The 20,129-nt window shown below is 32.5% G+C and overlaps 4 protein-coding genes across 5 annotated transcripts in view; all 4 read right to left on the bottom strand.

The window, feature by feature from the left end:
• Nucleotides 1-53: 53 nt before the first annotated feature.
• Nucleotides 54-3,793, bottom strand: LOC145314176 (uncharacterized). The gene is made up of 9 exons (XM_080153988.1): nucleotides 3,604-3,793; nucleotides 3,316-3,521; nucleotides 2,776-3,068; nucleotides 2,521-2,651; nucleotides 2,004-2,068; nucleotides 1,664-1,753; nucleotides 1,262-1,474; nucleotides 550-872; nucleotides 54-291 (listed from the first exon to the last, which is right to left on the bottom strand). Exons 1-9 carry the CDS (start codon nucleotides 3,707-3,709, stop codon nucleotides 57-59), a joined length of 1,662 nt encoding a protein of 553 aa, XP_080010114.1. The 5' UTR covers nucleotides 3,710-3,793; the 3' UTR covers nucleotides 54-56.
• On the bottom strand, nucleotides 3,757-8,978 carry LOC145314175 (uncharacterized). Its single transcript, XM_080153987.1, has 10 exons — nucleotides 8,824-8,978; nucleotides 8,357-8,562; nucleotides 7,942-8,039; nucleotides 7,377-7,616; nucleotides 7,024-7,160; nucleotides 6,209-6,273; nucleotides 5,707-5,796; nucleotides 5,123-5,335; nucleotides 4,467-4,801; nucleotides 3,757-4,163 (listed from the first exon to the last, which is right to left on the bottom strand). The coding sequence occupies exons 1-10, from the start codon at nucleotides 8,906-8,908 to the stop codon at nucleotides 3,956-3,958; spliced, it is 1,677 nt and encodes a 558-aa protein (XP_080010113.1). The 5' UTR covers nucleotides 8,909-8,978; the 3' UTR covers nucleotides 3,757-3,955.
• On the bottom strand, nucleotides 8,950-16,397 carry LOC145314173 (uncharacterized). 2 transcript variants are annotated; one of them, XM_080153984.1, is made up of 9 exons: nucleotides 16,258-16,397; nucleotides 15,902-16,107; nucleotides 15,179-15,528; nucleotides 14,720-14,868; nucleotides 14,543-14,598; nucleotides 14,152-14,241; nucleotides 13,804-14,013; nucleotides 12,967-13,286; nucleotides 8,950-9,234 (listed from the first exon to the last, which is right to left on the bottom strand). In XM_080153984.1, the coding sequence occupies exons 1-9, from the start codon at nucleotides 16,355-16,357 to the stop codon at nucleotides 9,030-9,032; spliced, it is 1,686 nt and encodes a 561-aa protein (XP_080010110.1). In that variant the 5' UTR covers nucleotides 16,358-16,397; the 3' UTR covers nucleotides 8,950-9,029. The 2 variants fall into 2 exon arrangements, with proteins under 2 accessions (XP_080010110.1, XP_080010111.1); XM_080153985.1 differs by lacking the exon at nucleotides 12,967-13,286.
• LOC145314169 (uncharacterized) overlaps nucleotides 16,386-20,129 on the bottom strand; it is a 6,880-nt gene continuing 3,136 nt past the window's right edge. The window contains exons 8-15 of the mRNA XM_080153979.1: nucleotides 19,965-20,108; nucleotides 19,561-19,666; nucleotides 19,202-19,293; nucleotides 18,696-18,786; nucleotides 18,169-18,230; nucleotides 17,877-18,016; nucleotides 17,368-17,427; nucleotides 16,386-16,940 (exon numbers count right to left, since the gene is read on the bottom strand). Of these exons, the coding sequence (XP_080010105.1) occupies nucleotides 16,721-16,940; nucleotides 17,368-17,427; nucleotides 17,877-18,016; nucleotides 18,169-18,230; nucleotides 18,696-18,786; nucleotides 19,202-19,293; nucleotides 19,561-19,666; nucleotides 19,965-20,108 (915 nt within the window). The 3' untranslated portion in view covers nucleotides 16,386-16,720. The remainder of the gene's footprint in view (nucleotides 16,941-17,367; nucleotides 17,428-17,876; nucleotides 18,017-18,168; nucleotides 18,231-18,695; nucleotides 18,787-19,201; nucleotides 19,294-19,560; nucleotides 19,667-19,964; nucleotides 20,109-20,129) is intronic.

The raw sequence follows: 20,129 nt of genomic DNA, 5'->3' as shown, positions 1-20,129 counted from the left end.
AGCAGTACAATTTCTTACAAAAAAAACTTAAGGTACACTTCATGGCACTTTACTTTTCAATTCTGATCTTCAAAATGTAAATTTAAACTGCTGTTTTCTTGGTGACTATTATAGGTTTGATTCAAACTTTCACCCATTATTGGAGTCAAAGAATTTTCAATTTTAGTTTCTTTAAGAAATTCTTCCATATGATATGTCCTCATATGATATTCCATATTGCTTGTTTTCTTACCACAAATCTTGCAGTAGGAATAAAGTCTTTTGTCTTCATGCTTTGATAATATATGACCCCTGAAATAATACAGAAGTTAGATTTGGCAAGTAAGAATGTTTAAAATATTACTAGCATTTTTTTGATAATCTCTACTTCATTTAGTTACCATAATACAATAAAAAAATGTTTGTTATAAAACTACCTAGGTAATAAAGAGCGTTTGCACAAAAATAATTCCTTGAATTTAGAAATATTTAAGGACTGCAATCTTACACTTTATTGTCTTTCTAACACAAATGAAAAAAATACCTAAACTATAATATTAATCCACTTACTTTAGAGTTAATTTATCCTTAGCTGCATACTCGCATTGATCACACTGAAACTCAGTAATACCCATATGTTGACCTTTAATGTGCTTCTGCAATCCCTGTTTCAACTTGAAAGTTTTCTCACACAAATGGCACTTAAGCCTCTCAAACTGTCTGGCAGGACAGGTGCGAGCATAGTGCTTGGCCAATGCTTTGAACATTCCTCCGCATTCTGGACACTTTTGTACTGGTCTGAAGTGGCTTTTCTTGTGCGCAGTCATGGCATACTTGCAGTTGGTTATGTAGCTGCACAATTCACATTTTAGTTCTTTTATCTCTCCATGTTTCTAAAATATTGGATAATATTAAATTATATATAATCTAAAAAAGAATGTGTACTTCAATGAAATTTCGTCAAAGAAATGAGTCAGCATCTTATCATAAAAGTAAACTATAATACAGTAGATATAGGGAAAATTTTAAGATACATGTGGCGAACTTGATGTTCAAATGAAAACGAGTCAATTCTTTAAACTTTACAGCAGTGAATTGAATGAGAACGGAATAGAGTGCTATATATAATAATACTGTTTGGGGAGATAAATCTTTGCTCTTTTTTTAATGGAGGCAAAATTTACCTCTACCATAAATAAAATGAATATGAGGAGTGAAGTACAGGCATTCCCAAAATATAAAGTAGCTGAATATTCATAACCCCCCCAAAAAAACAACTTACAGTATACAAATGGTTTTTCATTGAGTTTGCAGATATCAACACGCCACACAGGTCACAAGAAACTTTCTCCTGTTCTTTCTTCTCATGAATCTTGTTTATGTGGTGCTTCAGAGCTAGGCTTCCAAATACTTTTCTATCACATTGTTCACATTGCAATAGATGGGTTTTATCATGGGATATGTAATCCTCATATGTTGTTGAAACATGACCACACTAAAGTAGGAAAAGTATGATATAAAATATATATTTCTTTGCAATCAAAAAGTATTTTTTAATATTGTCTAATAAAATTTTTTGAAAGTAAAAAAATTTTAGAATAAGGATGTTTCTGTCCATTGATATCGGATAGGGAAAGCAATAACTCAATCTAATTATAGAGTAGCTGTGATAACAAAGTCTTACCTGTACACACAATCTTGTAGCTTGATGTACTTGAAATTCATGTTTATCCAGGGCTAGTTGATATGGAGCTTTGAATCCACATTGCTTGCACTAAAATGAATAGATTGGATTAGGTGCAGTTCAGGGTAAATGCTTTCTTTGTGCATTGTTAGACTATTTTTAGGTCTTCTTATGCCGCTTATGTACGTTCAGTCGTTTGGAAGCTAGCAGCTTTAAGTTTATAGATTTTTGGAGAAGATCGATTTTAGGAGGAGCCTTTATCGTAAACTGCATCAGAAACAAAAGGTTTTCAGTATTTCAGTTTTAAATTTATTAAAGAACTTCAAATGAACTTGCTTACCTGTCTAACTCTCTCATTATATTTTGAACCATTGTTCCATTGTCCTTTTTCAGACTTGACTTTACCTAAATTACAAAATTTTACCTAACTCTAATTTATTAAAATATATTAAACTAGGGGAACTTGAGGAGGAGAGAGTCGAATTTAATAACCCAATTTCTTATTTTAGATTTTAAAAGAAAAAGTAAAAAAAAATTTTTTGGGGGGGGGTTGCCCCCCCTCATTTTTATTTTAGATAAAATTTAAAAAAAAAATTTTTTTTTTTTTGGGGGGGGGGGGTATTTTTTCATTTTTTTGGGGGTTTTGGGGGTGTCCCACCCCCCAAGAAAATAGTTATAAACCTTCCCGGGACCTATGAGAAGCTACCCTGTAAAGGAGAACCCGATCGGTTAAGCGGTTAGCGAGATCCTTCGGTACAGACAGACACACAGATACACAGACACACATACAAACATCCTGTTACTTTAGTATAAGGATAAAAAAATCATAAAAAGGAGAGAAACATTATTGCACTCACCATTTTCCTTTTTAACTTTTTTAGTTTTCAAAATTTTCCTCTTTGTTGTCAAGTTTTTAACTTTTTTCTTTCTTTTCTTGGGTTCTAATATTTCTCCAAGTAAATCTTCTTCATATTTGATACGTGTCTTACTTAAATAATGAAATGTTAATTTAGCATGAACACTAACTTTCTTTAAATAAGAATTAAAAATATTTTAGTGTAGGACTTTGAATTTGAGAAAAAATTTAAATTATTGTAAGTAAAATAATCTACCTATTACAGTTAAATGCACCAGCATCCCAATTGTCATAATCATCATTGTAAAATTCTGTGTTATCATTGTAATAATCTTTTGTTTCCTCTGATTTGATCTCTAATTCATTATCAGTAAAAGGATTTATATTTTCATTAAGTTGTTCAACATTTGGCTTGACTTCTAATGAAGTAAATTCATCTAAATGATCAGGTTTTCTAGAAAATATTTTAGAAGCTACTTCATCTTCAATAATCTCTCTAATACTATCATCTTCCCAGTGTACAAGCTGAGACTCTACTTTTTCTTCAATCTTAAGAACAAAAATATAACTTACATAAAAGATACAAAAAAAAGGAGGAAGAGATTGCAACTTTTTTAAATAAACCTAAAACACAAAGAAACAAAGCCCAGCACTGATATTTAGAATGGCAGTTATTTTGTTTAATTTGAAACAGTGATAACAAAAACCTTAATCTCCTTAAGTTTTCAAACTATGATAGTCCACTCCTTCCCCACTTGTTAATAATGATTGTAAGTGGGATTGAAATTCAATTTACCTTGTAAAAAATGTTGTAAATGATACTAAAATCTACATTTTTTCTTTCAGCTATATTGAGCAAAAATGCCGCGTACTTTAGTTTTCCCCTCAGCACGTGGCTTGGCTTCAGATAAAAGAGTACTTCATGCAGTAATGCCAAACAAAAACTAGTTAGACGGGGATATTCTCTGTCATAGGTAAGTCCTAGAGATCCCTCCAAGTGGTCTAAAACATGAATTTTGATTACATTTTAGACTCCAATTATTATTCCAATTAAGTAACAATTTATTATTAGTAAAAAAAATACCTATTGTAAAGCCAAATTGATTTTCACAGCTTTTCTTCAAATGCTCTAAAAATCTTTGAAGTTCACTGTTATGCCAGCTGCTAGACTTTATATTATTACAATCCATTTAAAGTTTTTAATTTCTATGACATTTATAAAATTATCATTTTAAAATCTGTAAGGTTAAAATTATAAAATCTCTTTTATGTCAATTTATAAAAATGTTTTATATCATATCACATAATTATCACAATAGCATGCATGATATTTCTTATCATTCCAGTAACAATTGAAATAAGTTGTAAAATCGAAATGTTAAAATTGTTACCTACTTGATTTTGTAAAATTGGTTTATATTATAGAATTATTTACATCAACAACTTTGTACAGCCTCATATGTATTTACAGAACTGTTTTCATTTTTGTCCTTTGCTTCAGAAGGACTATCAACATCCAAATTCTTCAGGTATTCCTCCAAGTGATAAGTCTTGAGATGGTAATCCGTATTGCTGGTTTTCTTGCTACAAATCTTACAATATGAATACAGTCTCTTGTTCTCGTGCTTTGATAACACATGTCCCCTAGAAACAAACATTATTTTAACAAATCATTACAGTGGACTTGCCTATCCCTATGATTGCTGGCTAAAGTGCCGATATTCATTACCCCTTAGACTTACAAGTAGATTATGTATTGAATATTCATTAAAGTGGATATAAATTAGAACAACTCTAATGTGTTGGAAAGTCAAAGCCACAAGTTATGAATATGAATTTGTTATCTAATAAATAACAGGACTAAAGATCTATCAAAATATATGCATTGAAAAAAGACAAAGTAAATTATAGAGTAGCTTCGCTTCTAAAATATATTTGGGTACTTACTTAAGTGTTATTGAATCTTTAGCTGCATATTCGCATTGCTCGCATTGGAACTCTGAAATACCCATGTGTTGGCCTCGTATATGTTTCTGCAGTCCCTGTTTCATCTTAAAAGTACTGTCACACAAATGACACGGATGCCTCTCATACTTTCTTGCCGGACAACTGCGTCTGTAATGTAAGCTTAATTTCTTAAACATTCCTCCACATTCCGGACATTTCTCCAATTGTTTGAAATGAGATTTTTTGTGCTGTGTCAAGTAGTACTTGTTGGCTGTAACATAATCACATTTATAAAAGTCACATTTATATTCCTTTGTCTCGTTGTCTCTGTGTTTCTAAATGTAACAAAAATTTGTAAAAATCTCTTAAATTAAAAATACATAAATTAATTTTAAAAATCTATACAAATAGAGGCATGCCAAAGTTATTATTTTAAGTTTTAAAAAGGTAGAAGGTAAAATGATCGTCACTTCAAAAGACATTTTAGGTAGAACGATGTCTGTCTGTCCGTATGCTAAAATAATGATGCTAAAGGTCTTATTTAAATTGTGGATTTTGAGAATGATTTTTTTATTTTTTGTAATAAATAGGAATTAAGTCCGTGATTTCACTCCCACCACCTCTTGAGCCAAAGCTACTAGTAAATAAAAACTTACTGAATACATATGGCCAACAAGAGATGTTGCAGCATACAAAGCTCCACAAAGCTCACAAGGAATTTTTTCTTCATCCTTGTTTACATGATATTTCTTTATGTGAATCTGCAGAGTCTGGCTTCCAAAAAATTTCTTATCACAATGGTTGCACTGCACTAGATGGGTCTTGTCGTGGGAGATGTAATCTATGTATGTGGTGGACACATGACCACACTAAAACAAGGACAAGTATAAAAAGGAGTAATTGAGAAAAATGTTACTAAATTTATGGTAGTTCATGTTGAAAATTAGGAAAAGGGGAATAAAAAAGATAATTGAACATTAAACAACACCAACACGAAAATAAAAAAGAGATATTTTTGTTATAAACTATTTAGAAGAGCCAAACAGACATAGTGAAGTAAGTTGTAGGAGTGAATAGGAAAGCCCTTTTATAGTTGTATACAACATAGATACTTTAAATATTCTTCTCTAGCGACTGATGATGATATTATATACTCCCTTACCGATTCTAACACGAAGAAAAAAAGGAACAACGACCATTTAGAATAAAAAATAGAGCAGATACTTTTAAAAAGTCTTACCTCAGCGCACAACTTTGTGCCTTTGTGAACTTCAAAATCGTGTTTGTCTAGGGCTTTTTGATAATTAAAAATAGTCCGACACTTCTTGCACTAAAAACAAAATCTTTTTTTCTATGATATTCAACGTTTTTTTGGGGGGGGGAATGAAACAAAGAAAGGCATTAACTGTACTAATTAAACCCTAGTTTATCTGAGGACACACAAATCGGCCTACTATAGTAGAATATAGGATGAATAATGTGTCCAACTAAAGAAGATTTTATAATAGAATATTAAAAACTTTAAAAGTCATAAAAAAAGGCAAAACCTGAAATATTTCTGCATATGTTGAATGTTGATTAATCTGCTTGTTTATAAAAAAGAAAAGGACTAAGAGAGAATAGAAAAAAAAGACAGCAGTTAACAGTTTCAAGGCTAGTGTTATTTCAGGATCATTGTTCTAAGCTAAATAGGAGTAAGATAGACATACGGACGGTAACAATCTAGTTAATGAAAATCTTACCTTTTTTCTTTTCTTAAAATGCTCTGAATTCCATTTATGTTGACCTTTTCTATAAATTATCTCGCCTACAATGAATTTTAGTAGGTATTTGATATGTTTTGTTAATTCGAAACTTTAATATTTAATATGTGGCTCAATGACTAAAGGTTCATTTGCCATATTCCTGCTTATTTTAGAAATCAATTTACAAAGGTAAAAATATATATATAATACATGTATAATGGTAAATATATTCTGAAAACTGTTAGTAAAAGTGTGGTATTCGCCACCCAATGCCCCTTTAGGGCGGTCCTAGTGATCTCCCCTGAGAAGAAGGAGGTGGGGCAATCAAACCCCCCCATGTAGTAAAGTATTTATAGTTTGACAACCTTATTGTGTGTATTCTGATTTATCTTACCATTCCCCACCCCTTTCGGGGAAGGGGGATAACTTTTGCCAATTATTGTTGTTGTACATATATATTTAACCTCTGACTTTGATTATTAATTATCCCAATCCATGTATCTATCATTTTGTTGTATTATAGTTAGTACTTTGTGAACCTTTAATAAATCCACATCTTAACTGATATTCTAGTTGATGTTGGTGAAACATAGAGAAGCACAGCTCCTCTATAACAACGCTTGTCCACGTCTGTTTACACCGCCGTAATACCCGAACTCAGTAACGGCTGATAAATGCGGCCGCTACTAGAAATCCAAGATATAGTGTTTGTTGTCAACAACTTATTGTAAAAACAAACAAAAAGTTAAAAAGTTTTTATAAACAGAAGAAAAATTCATCGTGTATTAAATTGTCTTATCCCTATTACATACCATTTTCATCTTTCAGGTACCGTTTTCTGTGCAGCTGTTTCTCATACATATTCTTGTAAGTTTTCTTTTTATCTTTCAGGGGGCTTAGTCCCAAAAGTTCTTGAAGTGGGTCATCATCGTATTTGACAAATCTTTTACTAAAACAAAATTAAGTAGTTAAAAAAAGCTTACTAGCCATTCATATATCTAAGTGCAAACCCTTTTAAATCCAAAAGAAATTTAATACTTACCAATTTATTAAGCTACAAAAATTTTTGAATCAGAATATTAAAACAGCTTTCATAGGCAAAAACATTATATCAGTGTGGACAAAATTTAAGTTAAACATAAATGATACATAAAATAATTCTAACCTCCTTCTGTAGTTTCTAATTTGACTAGTATCTGTATCTAAGCTGAAAGCTTCTACATTTATATTATTCTCCTCCAAAGTAACATTCATATCAAATTTTGGAGAAGTAAACTCTTCTTTTGGAGGGTTATCCCCTCTGTTCTCAATGGTACCAGTTGCATGTTTAATGTCCATACTAAGCTCGCCAATATCTGGTTTAAGGTCAATAGGTTCATCAAAATCATTAAGGTACTCTTCTTTACTATAAATATAAGAAAAACATTAAATATTTCAGAACAATTTAACATAAACCTATCAAATTCTATCACAATAAAAAATATTTTTTTTTAGCAATAGATCAAAGCAGAAGCAGGCAAGTTTGATATAATTAGGATCAAATTTAAAATTATGCTTAACTTTTAAAGGATAGAAGTATTAGTACATTTAATATGATAGCTATCTATTACTGACGGACACATCCCTAATATAGGAAATTGTTTTTCACATTATCCACGCATTCTATTTAATTCATTATGGTCAGACTTTTAGCAGCTTTATGACGTCATTCGATAAAGGCTTAGAATTACCTGATAAAACCAACTTTGCTGGCGATTTCATCTTCAATCAGTTTTTTCACACTTTCATCTTCCCAATGTAAAACTTGCGAGTTTACTTTTTCTTCAATCTTAAAGAAACATAGAAGTGGAAATTTATTTTGTTCAAAAGGATCAAAATTTTTAAAAAATAATTTGTTTGACTCCCTCTTAGTTGCTAAACCCATTTTCAAAAACTTTTAATATTTATATTAATATTAAAGTTTGTTGATCTTTAGAGTTCAAATACAGAGACAAATAATCAATAAATCAATCTTCCCCCCATAAAATTATGTTACATAATTAGGTTGCAAATTAAAATAGTTGAGAAAGAAAAAGTTGCTGATTATTTTTCCCCATTCATATTCATTGATTCAATTCCATTAAACAGTGCAGCTTAAAGCCAAACCTGATGAAAAACTTTGTATAGCAGGCCAAAGTCCACCAAGCTCCTTTCCGAAAGATTGAGAATGAATGCTGCACTCTTGACCTTGCTCCACAAAAAATGTCCAGGATTTAGGTGTACCAGTATTTCATGCAGCAAGGCCAAACAAAATATGGATTTGGTAGGGTATTCTTTGTTGTAAGTCAGGCCAAGTGATGTCTGCAAGTAGTCTGGAAGAAAATAATGTTTAAAATGATTTAATTTAAAGGAAACCCCTCCAGTCTCCCGGGAGCTCAAAAACCCCCTAAAAATAAACCTAACCTTAATTTAACCTTAACCATTTGATCATAAGAGCAGATTTGTGAACAGAGTTTAAGCTAGTAAATTATCCAATTCTATAGAACGCACCTCAGAATTATCTGACTGGCCAAATTATCGTACATTATCCTATCTCAATATGAAATTTAAAAACTATAAAAAAGCCAACCTACCTAAGGTGTTAGAAAATTGTCCATCCTTGTTCTCTTCAAAATGAGTTAAAAACTTTTTAAGCTCTCCTTTGGAAAAACTCTCCATTTTGTTTAATTTTTTAAGTAGACGTTAACAAAATAAAAACATTTCTTTTCTGTAATAAAAAAACATTTGATTAAAATAAAATAAATGACTGTAATTAATAATGCTAAATGTTTGAATATTCTTAATTACTTAAATTATTAAAACTAAAAGTAATGTCATCATTTTCATTTTTGTCTATTTCTGACGAGGTATCATCTTTAGTACTTAATAAATATTCAGCAACATGGAATCTTTTCATGTGATAATCCATTTCACTTGTTCTCTTGTTGCAAATCTTAGAAAATTCGTACAGTCTTTTCTTCTCGTGCTTTGACATCACATGCCCTCTAAAACAGACAAATTATTATAAAGGGTTAATTTTTTAATTCAACTTTACTTAGGGTTACAGAGATGTGACAACCGAAGAAAAATAATAAACCATTTTAATGGTCTAATGATCAAAATCATGTTTTTGGTAGCTTTTAACAAAACATTTAAAGGAGGAAAGTGTTGTTGATCAATTTAACTAAGGGGGGGGGGGGCGTAATGACATAAGCTCCTTAACCGTGAGCAAAATGGTCTAAATATTGAGCTAGACCCTTCAAACTTGATATATAAGCCTAGTCCTATAGGTATTACATCTAAATGGCAAAAAAATCCAAAAAATTTTATTTTTAGGTTAGGTTAGGTAAGAAAAACCCTGCGGAAATGGGGTTTTTGGGCTTTTTTTGGTCTATTTTGATGTGGAAACTTGCCTTAAATTGTTTTTTCTTAGGGTTTTAACTCAAATACACTGTATCTATTCATATGGACATTATTTAAGATGATTCAGCAAGTCGGGGACCGACCCCAGGGGGCTAGGTGGGTGGCCCGCAGGAGTTAAGTTCATTTTTCCCAATATATTTGTTGTGATACATCAAATTATAGGTTTTTTAGGTCAAGGAACTCAAATTCAGAGCTAAAATAAGCATTAGACTAATCTGAAGCTAGCCCCAGCGGGCTAGGTTGGTGGCCCGCAGGGGTTAAGTGCATTTTTTCTAATACATATCTTGTTATATATCAAACTAAAGGGTTTTTAGGTCAAGAAACTCAAATAAATTCTCAGCGAAAATTAGCATTAGACTGACCTAAAGCTAACCCCCCTGGGCTAGGTTGGTTTTCTGCAGGGCTTAAGAGCATTTACCTAACCTAACCTAGAAACTTACCTATATTTTTACAGGTTTTTTTCTTGAATAAACTGTGTCTATTAATTTAATGAAGACTTTATTTAGGATGATCCAGCAAGTCGGGGACCGACCCCAGCGGGCTAGGTGGGTGGCCCGCAGGGGTTAAGTGCATTTTCCCCAATATATATGATGTGATACATCAAATGATATGTTTTTTAGGTCAAAGAACTCAAATTCAGAGCTAAAATAAGCATTAGAATAATCTGAAGCTAACCCCAGCGGGCTAGCTGGGTTGCCCACAGGGCTTAAGTGCATTTTACCTAAGCTAACCTAGAAACTTGCATTTATTATTTTTTTTTGTTTTTTTTTCTAGAATAAACTGTCCATTCATGAGGACCTTATTTCAGATGATTCAGCAAGTCAAAGACCGACCCCAGCGGGCTAGGTGGGTGGCCTGAAGGGGTTAAGTGCATTTTCCCCAATATATATGTTGTGATAAATCCAATTATATGTTTTTTAGGTCAAAGAACTCAAATTCAGAGCTGAAATAAGCATTAGACTAATCTATAGCTAACCAAAGCGGGCTAGATAGGTAGCCCACTGGGCTTAAGTGCATTTTACCTAACCTAACCTAGAAACTTACATTTAATATTTTTTTTTTAGGTTTTTTTTAAAATAAACTGTCCATTCAAGAGGACCATATTTCAGATGATCCAGCAAGTCAAAGACCGACCCCAGCGGGCTAGGTGGGTGTCCCTCAGGGGTTAAATGCATTTTTTTTTTAAAGTATGTGTTGTCATACATCAACTATAGGTTTTTAAGGTCAAGAAACTCAAATTTACAGCTAATAAAAGCATCAGACTAATCTGAAGCTAGCCCCAGCGGGCTAGGTGGGTTGCCTGCAAGTCTTAAGTGCATTTTACCTAACCTAACCTAGAACCTTACTTGTTTTTTTATGGTTTTTTTCTGGAATAAACTGTGTCTATTTATTAGAACATTATTTAAGATTTAAGACCCCAGCAGGCTAGGTGCGTGGCCCGCAGGGGTTAAACGCATTTTTAGTTGTCATACATAAAATTATAGGTTTTTTAGGTCCAGAAATTCAAAGGGGTAGTTTCACGAAATGCATTTGAACTTAATTTAGTGAACTGCATATTTTTTCCTGGTTAATTGGTTAAACTACATTTATATGGCATATATTTGAAAGAATTTCAATTTTGATAGTACAATGTTAGCGGTGGAAGAATTTATTATGCTAATAGGATACAATTTTTAATTTAATGTATACCACATACCACGAAAAAACTAGCATCAGGTTGCTATTGTGTTTTTTTTTAGCTCCAAATTGACTTTAAAAACCTATAGTTTGATGTATAACAACACATAATTTGGAAAATTTACCCCTGCAGGCCACCCACCTAATCAGCGGGGGTTAGCCTTAGGTCAGTCTAATGCTTAAAATAGCTCTGAATTTGAGTTTCTTGACATAAAAAAAACCTATAATTTGATGTATGACAACACATACTTTAGGAAAAATGCACTACACCCCTGTGGGCCACCCACCTAGCCCGCTGGGGTCGGTCCCCAACTTGCTGGATTATCTAAAATAATATCCTCATATTTATTCAAGAAAAAACCAAAAAGAATAATTAAGTTTCTAGGTTAGGTTAGGTAAAATGCACATAAGCCCTGTGGAAAATCTACCTAGCCCGCAGGGGTTAGCTTCAGGTAAGTCTTATGCCAATTTTAGCTCTGAAATTGAGTTTCTTGACCTTTAAAACCTTTATTTTGATATATAACAAGATCTATATTGGAAATAATGCATTTAACCCCTGCGGGCCACCAACCTAGCCCGCTGGGGCTAGTTTCAGATTAGTCTTATGCTAATTCTAGCTCTGAATTTGGGTTAACTGACCTAAAAAACTTATAATTTGATGTATCGCAACATATATATTGGGAAAAATGCACTTAACCCCTGCGGGCCACCCACCTAGCCCTCTGGGGTCGGTCCCCGACTTGCTGGATCATCTTAAATAAAGTCCTCATTAATAGACACAGTTTATTCAAGAAAAAAACCCGTGAAAATATAAGTAAGTTTCTAGGTTAGGTTAGGTAAATGCTCTTAAGCCCTGCAGAAAACCAACCTAGCCCGGGGGGGTTAGCTTCAGGTCAGTCTAATGCTAATTTTCGCTGAGAATTTGAGTTTCTTGACCTAAAAAACCTATAGTTTGATATATAACAAGATATATATTAGAAAAAATGCACTTAACCCCTGCGGGCCACCAACCTAGCCCGCTGGGGCTAGCTTCAGATTAGTCTAATGCTTATTTTAGCTCTGAATTTGAGTTCCTTGACCTAAAAAACCTATAATTTGATGTATCACAACAAATATATTGGGAAAAATGAACTTAACCCTTGCGGGCCACCCACCTAGCCCCCTGGGGTCGGTCCCCGACTTGCTGAATCATCTTAAATAATGTCCATATGAATGGATACAGTGTATTTAAGTTAAAACCCTAAGAAAAAACAATTTAAGGCAAGTTTCCACATCAAAATAGACCAAAAAAAGCCTAAAAACCCCATTTCCGCCGGGTTTTTCTTACCTAACCTAACCTAAAAATAAAATTTTTTGGATTTTTTTGCCATTTAGATGTAATACCTATAGGACTAAGCTTATATACCAAGTTTGAAGGGTCTAGCTCAATATTTAGACCATTTTGCTCACGGTTTAAGAGCTTATGTCATTACGCCCCCCCCCCCCCTTAGTCCGGAACCTCTCTGAAAATTATAAAATAAGTATTTTAAACCTCAAATGCCAAAAAAGTTCTTAATTAGAATAGGTAAAAAGTTGAAGGCTACGTAAACTTAATGAATCAAGTAAATCCGTGCATTATTAATATCAATTGAACTTACTTTAAAGTATAACTGGACTTGGCAGCATAATCACAAAATTTGCATTGAAACTCTGCAATGTTTTGATGCTGAGTTTTTATATGTTTCTTCAATCCATGATGCAATGAAAAAGTTTTCTCGCACAAATCACATTTATGCAGTTCATACTGGCGTGCAGGACAGCTACGCTGGTAGTGTTTATTCATTTCTTTGAACATGCCGCCACAGTCGGGACATTGTTTAGGTGTTCTAAAATGTGATTGTTTGTGTTTCTTTATGGCATGCCTACATTTAGATACGTACTCACACATGTCACAGCTGTATTCAATTCCACTATGCATCTAAATCAAACAAAGATGCTAAAAAATAATATTAACAAGGACAAAAGTGTATAAGATGCCAGCTATTGTGCCAACAAAGTTTTAAAAAGATGAAGAAAAAAACATTTGTTATTATAAGACAAGGAGTCTAACGTAAGGATAAGAAACCTTTTTTTTAAAGCAAGAGGTAGGTAAGTGTGTAAGACATTTTCGCGAGATATTTAAATAAAAAATTATAAGATTAAGCCACTTTTGTGAGCCCCTAGGGGCCACAGGCCCGGAGGTAACAAAACTGGAATTGATTTTATGGTTTTTAATATTCGTGAAAAATTGTCTTTAATTTTTCAGTATGGCTAAGCACCAGTTCTAATCCAGTGGGTATTAATCGGTTTCGAAGCCATACTGGAAAAAATTTTTACCATACTTTTTTCCGACAAGTTATACCTAGCTTGTTTTTAATAAACTGTAGTTAAACTTAAAGATGAACTGAACTTTTTTAGGATTTCTGTGTTTTCTTTATATAAAAAAAATTACTTACCGATTCTTTGTGTGTTTTCAAAGACCCTGTAGCGACAAGAGACCCACAGATGTCACAAGCTATTTTCTCCACCTTTATATCATCATGCTTCCTCAAGTGGATTTTCAGTGCCAAGTGTCCAAACACTTTTTTCTCGCATTTTTCACATTTTAATGGATGAGTTTTGTCATGGGAGATATAGTCTTCGTAAGTCGTAGATAGATGGCCGCACTAAAAATAAAATCACATAATCACTAAAAATAAAAATCATAGGTAATACCTAGGTATCTATATCAGTAAATAAAAGAAAATTGAATGGAATGGAAAACAAATGATGATATTTCGTAAAAAAAATCAGTTAATCCTTACCTCAGTGCAAAGTTTTGTAGCTTGATGAGTTTTAAATTCGTGTTTATCCAGGGCCAGTTGATAGGGAGCCTTAAACCCACACAGTGCGCACTTAAATCAAATTCAATTGTTACAAGTAAAACAAGGATGACAATATTCATAAAAGCAGAATATTGCTGTAAAAAGGATGATAGCTAAAAAATTTGGAGGGGGGGGGGGGTCTATGGCGATTTCTCTTTAGAAATAGTTATAAACCTTCCCTAGGCCTAAGAGATGTTCTACTGTAATTGAGAACCAACCGATGGTGACACACACCCATAGACAGACACACACCATAAAGTTACTTTTATATAAAGGTGTCATGGAACACTTTCATCAAACTAAAGCAAATTATCAAAAGATTTGTTAGTACCTGGTTGGTTATCTTACTGGACTTAGAATCCCCATTACGACGTTTTCTTTGTTTTCCTAATAAAAAAGTTTTGAATGAAGTCACAAGCATAAAAAAGGGTTCACAGCAAACCAATCAGCCAACATAATCTGACGTAGTAATCATATGGAATTAATTTTAAAAATTTAAAGTATTTACCATTTTGTGCGTTTTTCTCCTTTTTAAGGACAATTTTTATAGGTTTCTTTGCTTGATTTTTTTCACCAACAAGTTTTTTTAAGCTCTTCTTTTTCTTAGGTTCAGTTACATCGTGCAAATGATCTTCTTCGTATTTTATATTTGATTTACTGAAACATTAAAAGTTATTTTGATAAATTAGTCTTGTCAAATGGCAAGAATTGCAAAATTATTCATTATGACACAATATTTGTCTGAAGCTTAAGATCTTACAACTACTGAACCAATTTGATTTTCTTTTTCAGATAAGCTTCACAGAGGTCCTGTGATGGTTTAAGGCTATTTAATTTCCAGGTTTAGGTTTGGGATGGTTAAAACTTAAAAACTAATATTCTAGGACTGCATGCATAACTAAATTTTAGCTGATCGCGTTACTAATTAATAAGAATAAAGTTTGAAGATAAAAAGATAAAAATTTACCTTAATCTAAAAAGTCTTGACTGATTTTCTAAAGTTGATTTATCGATACCATTTTTAGTATCACATGAAATTACAATAGTTTGATCAGAGTCCTCAAAATTTGGCTTTATATCTTCGTTTAAACTTTCAAAATCATCATGATAGTCTAGGTCTTCATTTAATGTATCACAGTTACCATTGAATGATTCAAAGGAATCAATATTTGGCTTTAGCTCATCATGGACTGGAAATTCTAAATCTTCTTCCTGGTTTTCTTTGACAATTACTTTGGCAATGAGTTCATCTTGAATAAGATTTCTTATTTCATCATCTTCCCATTGATTTAGTTGTAAATTTACCTTTTCTTCTAACTGAAGTAGATAAGAAACTAAAATACCTCGGAATGGTTGATAACATGAGATTTGGTGGCACGACTAGGTATTCCTTATTTCATAGTAATAATCCAACTAGTTGTTTCGCCCAAAAAGAGGGTGAGGGTATCAAAATACTGAAGCATTTTTTTGGGGGGGAAGCGGAGAGGGGGGAGTTGATTACTTTTTACTACAGGTCATATCTCTTTTACCCCACCATGTTCTCTACCATATAGCTTAAAACCTGCCCTGGAACAATACTGAAATGATTACCTACTGTATATTTTAAAAGGTTGGGCGATAATTTATCTTAGCAGATATGCAACTACCACACAATTTATGACGACATTTGTTTGTAATCCAACAATCATACCTGATTGAATATGCTGTACAATATATAAAAGTCTATGTTTCTCTCAGCAAGGTTAAGGAAGAATGCCACGTACTTTATTTTATTCCATAGAAAATGGTCAGGTTTCAGGGAGCATAGGATCTCATGTAGAATGGCCAAGCTGAATAAAGTTCTACTTGGAGGTATTTCACTATCCAAGGTTATGCAAGGTGACAAGGGAAGGTAATCTGAAAATGAAAAGAACATGAAATAAACTTAACAAATAACTACAAATAATATTTAAAGGATTGACTTAAATCGTATATATTTTAGCCAATTTCTCGTGACTTATAATTCCATTAATGAAATATCAACAAATAAAAACAAAAATGGCTTACCTAAAGTAAAATTATATTTAACATCAATATTACTTTCAACTTGATCTATAAAAGACTCAAGTTCTTTCAGGCCAAGAGTTGCTTTCTTTGAGTTATCCATTGTAAACTTTTCCCCTAGTTTCAACTCATTTTTGTCTGAAAATAAAAGTATAATACAATATAAATTTAATTACATATAAAAGAGTATAATACTGCATGTAAAAATATATTAAAATTTACATTACATAACAAATTGATTACATAAATACATATTCATTAAACTTTGGCACTTACAGAAATTAGGTTTGGTTATATTATTTCTATTTACAAACAAATAAAAACAATTTAATGCATATAATACAATAAATAAAATAAGGAGATATTCTTTCACAGAAAGGAAAAATTACATAAGTAATGCATTTTTTTGGGGGCAGACATTGAAATTAAGAAATTTTATATTCAATTTGAAAATATACATCTTTTGTTAATTTTGAGCTTTGATCTGAACCACATCAGAATTTAAAATAATCATATTACCCTTATTTTCCTCAACCTTAGTGACAGCTGAACTAATATTATTTGCCTTCATTTGTTCCTCATAATGATAAATCTTGATATGATGTTCTAAACTTCCAGTTTTCTGGTTGCAATAAATACAAATCTTTTCCATGTCCTCTTTTGTATGGTTTTTGGATACATGTAACCTTAATAGATCAAAACCTTAGAACAAGAAATTCACAAAAAGACAGAAATAGTAAAGATTAGAAACAGGGGTGTATATTCTGCACATGGTTTATTTATTAACCTACTGCAAAAAATATTTAATTAATTTCTCCCCTAGTTAAGATTAAATTTCCCATCATCCTACGGAATTTTGGATTCTGGAGATGAGTGGACAAGTAACTTTTTGCTAATTTTCAAATATTTCCCCATATCTTTGGTGTTTTGGTTCGATTTTAAAATTTTATTTTGATATTAGTATCAGCTGTTGTTTTCAGTAAACTTTATTTATCTCAGAATATATACCCCTGCAAAAAATAGAAGTAGATGCTTATTGGTTAAGAGGATCCTAACAAAATTCTAGCACTTTCAATATTACCAATAAAAAAATCATAATTTAAATCAACTTACTTGAGATTATAATTGTCATAGGTTTTGTACTCGCACATATCACAGTGAAAGCTTGTTATTCTGAAGAAAAAAATATTGCATATACAAATTATTTTCCAGTATGGCTTCGAACCCGGTTAATTTGCGCTAAATTAAAACCGTTTTTTTGCAATACTAAAAAATCCGCCATATAAACAACTGGTTTTAATTTTAGAATTTTATTTTAATATCCGATGCGAAAAATAACTATTCCTAAATTATTATTGCAATAATAGTCCCTTTCGTGGCAACACACCTTAGGGACCGATTCTTCGTATTTTTTACAGTAGCTTTTCTCCTATTTCTAGCCCCTGCGGGGCCAATTGCCTAACACTGTGGGGCAATCACCTAACCCAATATAACCTAACCTAACCTAAAATAACCTATAAAAAGCCATTTTGAAAATACGACGAATCGCCCATAAAGGGCGTTGCCATGACAGGGACTATTCCCCAATAATTTTCTTTGTTTAAAAATCAAAAGAATCATACCTATGGTGAATGTTTTTAATGTGTCTGTCCAGGCCATGCTTCAATGAGAAACTCTTTTCACAGAGATGACAGTAATGTCGCTCTTTGTCTTTAGTGTTACCGCATTTCCGTCGGAAATGTGACTTCAGATCTTTAACAACCTACAAAATATTACCTAGATTTTATTAGTAAGTAAATAATTCAGGTTATGTGAAGATCAAGAGCGTGATAAATAAAAGTTGAAGCAATCGTGCAAGTATAATATTTAGACATTATCTGCTACCAGCTGATAAAAAGTGTATACTGCTATTACCTTATTACATTCCGGACAATTAACTGTTTTAATAAAGTGGCGTTTTCTGTGCACAGCCACCTGTCAATTTCAAATTTGCCAATATAAATTCATTTTCATTATTCTAAACCTAATCCAAGACCGGTTGAGGATTTTTTTTTGGGGGGGGGATGGGGGAGGGGGGCTAGGGCAATATTTCTAGATTATGGAAAGAAAACGATGTAGCGGGTTTCGTCGTATTTTCAGATTAGCTTTTTATAAGTTATTTTAGGTTAATGATTGCCCCCCAGGGTTTGAGCACCACGCAGGGGCTAGAATTTGGAGAAAAGCTACTTTGAAAATACCACAACATCCGCTACTTCGTTTTCTTTCCATGATCCATATTTCTTGAATCCAGGTAAACCTGTAAATCTACCCCACCCTTCTTCAAGAGAAATGGTTCAGAATTTTTATTCCATACCTACTTACCCAAAACAGAAATAAGCATTAAAGATGAAAATTACACAATACATTTATTAAAGATTAATGTATAATGGCAAATTTTCCCTTATATTTAGAATTGGCAGTGAAATCACACATATCACATTTAAAACTGTCTTCACTATGGTCATTTAGTAGATGGTGCTTCAACGATTTTTCCTAAATTATAAAAATAAATAAATTTTGACAAAAATCAATTTAGTAGGAAAAATATGCTTCATTTATTAAGAAACTAAAATGTTAATAGTAAGCTTATACTGACATAACAATCTTTCCATGTTGGTACCTAGTCCCTATGCATTAAAGGATTTTTTTGAAATTCAAATAGTGCATGCAGTTGCATTTATTATGCAATTTGGTGAAAAAACATCTGTGTAAAAATTTGAGCCACTTTGGACCAGTATTATGCCAAGTAATTTCACTTTGAATTTATTAAGACCCCCTTGTGGTGTTTTTTTTCTTCACCAAATGACATATATATTTATGCAACTGCAATACTTGAATTTCAAAATAGGCGAAATAAAAAATACAATACCATGCACATGAACACTATAAGAACACATCGGGCCCATACCTGAAGTAGAACGCCACAAATATCACAGGGCACCTTCACCACCTCCTTCTTCTCAGAGTCAGGTTGTTTTTTATGCTTCCTCATATGCCACCCAATCAAGGTACTTATGATATTTTCTCATGAAAAAAATAGATTTTTATACAATTTTAAGGGTAGTTCAATGAGAGGTGGGGGGAAGGGAGTTGGCGTGTTAAGGTCGTCCGCTTGCAGTGGAGGGGGTATTTGGTTTAAATCCACTGTATCTATAGCTACACAAATGATAAGTATTTCTTAAATTTTTTACATTTTACAAACCCTTTATAATCAAATAATCAAAACGATGTGGAACATGTTTACTTATTATTGTAAGTATCCATCCCTGTATCCTTTCAAGCCAAGTATCTTTTTCTTGCAAGTATCACAGGTCCACAGATGTGTCTGGTTGTGAGCAACGTAGTCCTTCAAGGAGATTGTCAGGTAACCACACTAAAGCAAGATTATATTTACACCTTTAATTATTCAACGCATATAATAAACTCAAATTCTTTAGTGACTTTTTATTTAAAGATTTGATATTTGTGTTCATCTCAACTACAACTAAACTAGGGAGAGTGATTAAATACCCTTCCCTCCTTTATTGCTCTTAATATGAGCCGGTCTACCACAAAACATACTGTGATTGTTAATAAATCTTTTACATAAAATATTCTTTTAAAAGGGAGGACGATTTCTTAATGCCCTTATTTTCAAAATCTTTACAATCATCACCCCTCCCTTTCCATACCTGAGTACAAAGTCTGCTAGATTCATGTTCCTCAAATGTGTGCTTGTCTAAGAAATGATTGTTCCTTGCTTGATAATCACAGATGGTACATGGTATCGATTCCCAGTCTTCTCTTCGCCTTCGTCCAGCTTTTGTTTTCTTTCCCTAGAATACAGTTCCCTGTAT

Source organism: Acartia tonsa, chromosome 3, assembly GCF_053477335.1.
Source record: "Acartia tonsa isolate MP-2025a chromosome 3, ASM5347733v1, whole genome shotgun sequence".
In the NCBI taxonomy this organism is placed as follows: Eukaryota; Metazoa; Arthropoda; class Copepoda; order Calanoida; family Acartiidae; genus Acartia; species Acartia tonsa.
Note: the sequence above shows the minus strand (reverse complement) of the source record. Positions and strands in the feature narration are given on the sequence as shown.

Excerpts from the sequence above, each read along its gene's own strand:
- LOC145314176 (XM_080153988.1), bottom strand. The coding sequence starts at position 3,709 with ATGGATTGTAATAATATAAAGTCTAGCAGCTGGCATAACAGTGAACTT. Across the intron at positions 2,652-2,775 it reads GGTGCATTTAACTGTAATAG|TAAGACACGTATCAAATATG; the intron begins GTAGATTATTTT and ends TCATTATTTAAG. Across the intron at positions 1,754-2,003 it reads ATAATGAGAGAGTTAGACAG|TGCAAGCAATGTGGATTCAA; the intron begins GTAAGCAAGTTC and ends TATTCATTTTAG.
- LOC145314175 (XM_080153987.1), bottom strand. The coding sequence starts at position 8,908 with ATGGAGAGTTTTTCCAAAGGAGAGCTTAAAAAGTTTTTAACTCATTTT. Across the intron at positions 5,336-5,706 it reads GCACAAAGTTGTGCGCTGAG|TGTGGTCATGTGTCCACCAC; the intron begins GTAAGACTTTTT and ends TCCTTGTTTTAG. Across the intron at positions 4,164-4,466 it reads AAAGATTCAATAACACTTAA|GGGACATGTGTTATCAAAGC; the intron begins GTAAGTACCCAA and ends GTTTGTTTCTAG.
- LOC145314173 (XM_080153984.1), bottom strand. The coding sequence starts at position 16,357 with ATGGATAACTCAAAGAAAGCAACTCTTGGCCTGAAAGAACTTGAGTCT. Across the intron at positions 14,869-15,178 it reads TCAAGACTTTTTAGATTAAG|TAAATCAAATATAAAATACG; the intron begins GTAAATTTTTAT and ends TTAATGTTTCAG. Across the intron at positions 14,242-14,542 it reads CCAGTAAGATAACCAACCAG|TGCGCACTGTGTGGGTTTAA; the intron begins GTACTAACAAAT and ends ATTTGATTTAAG.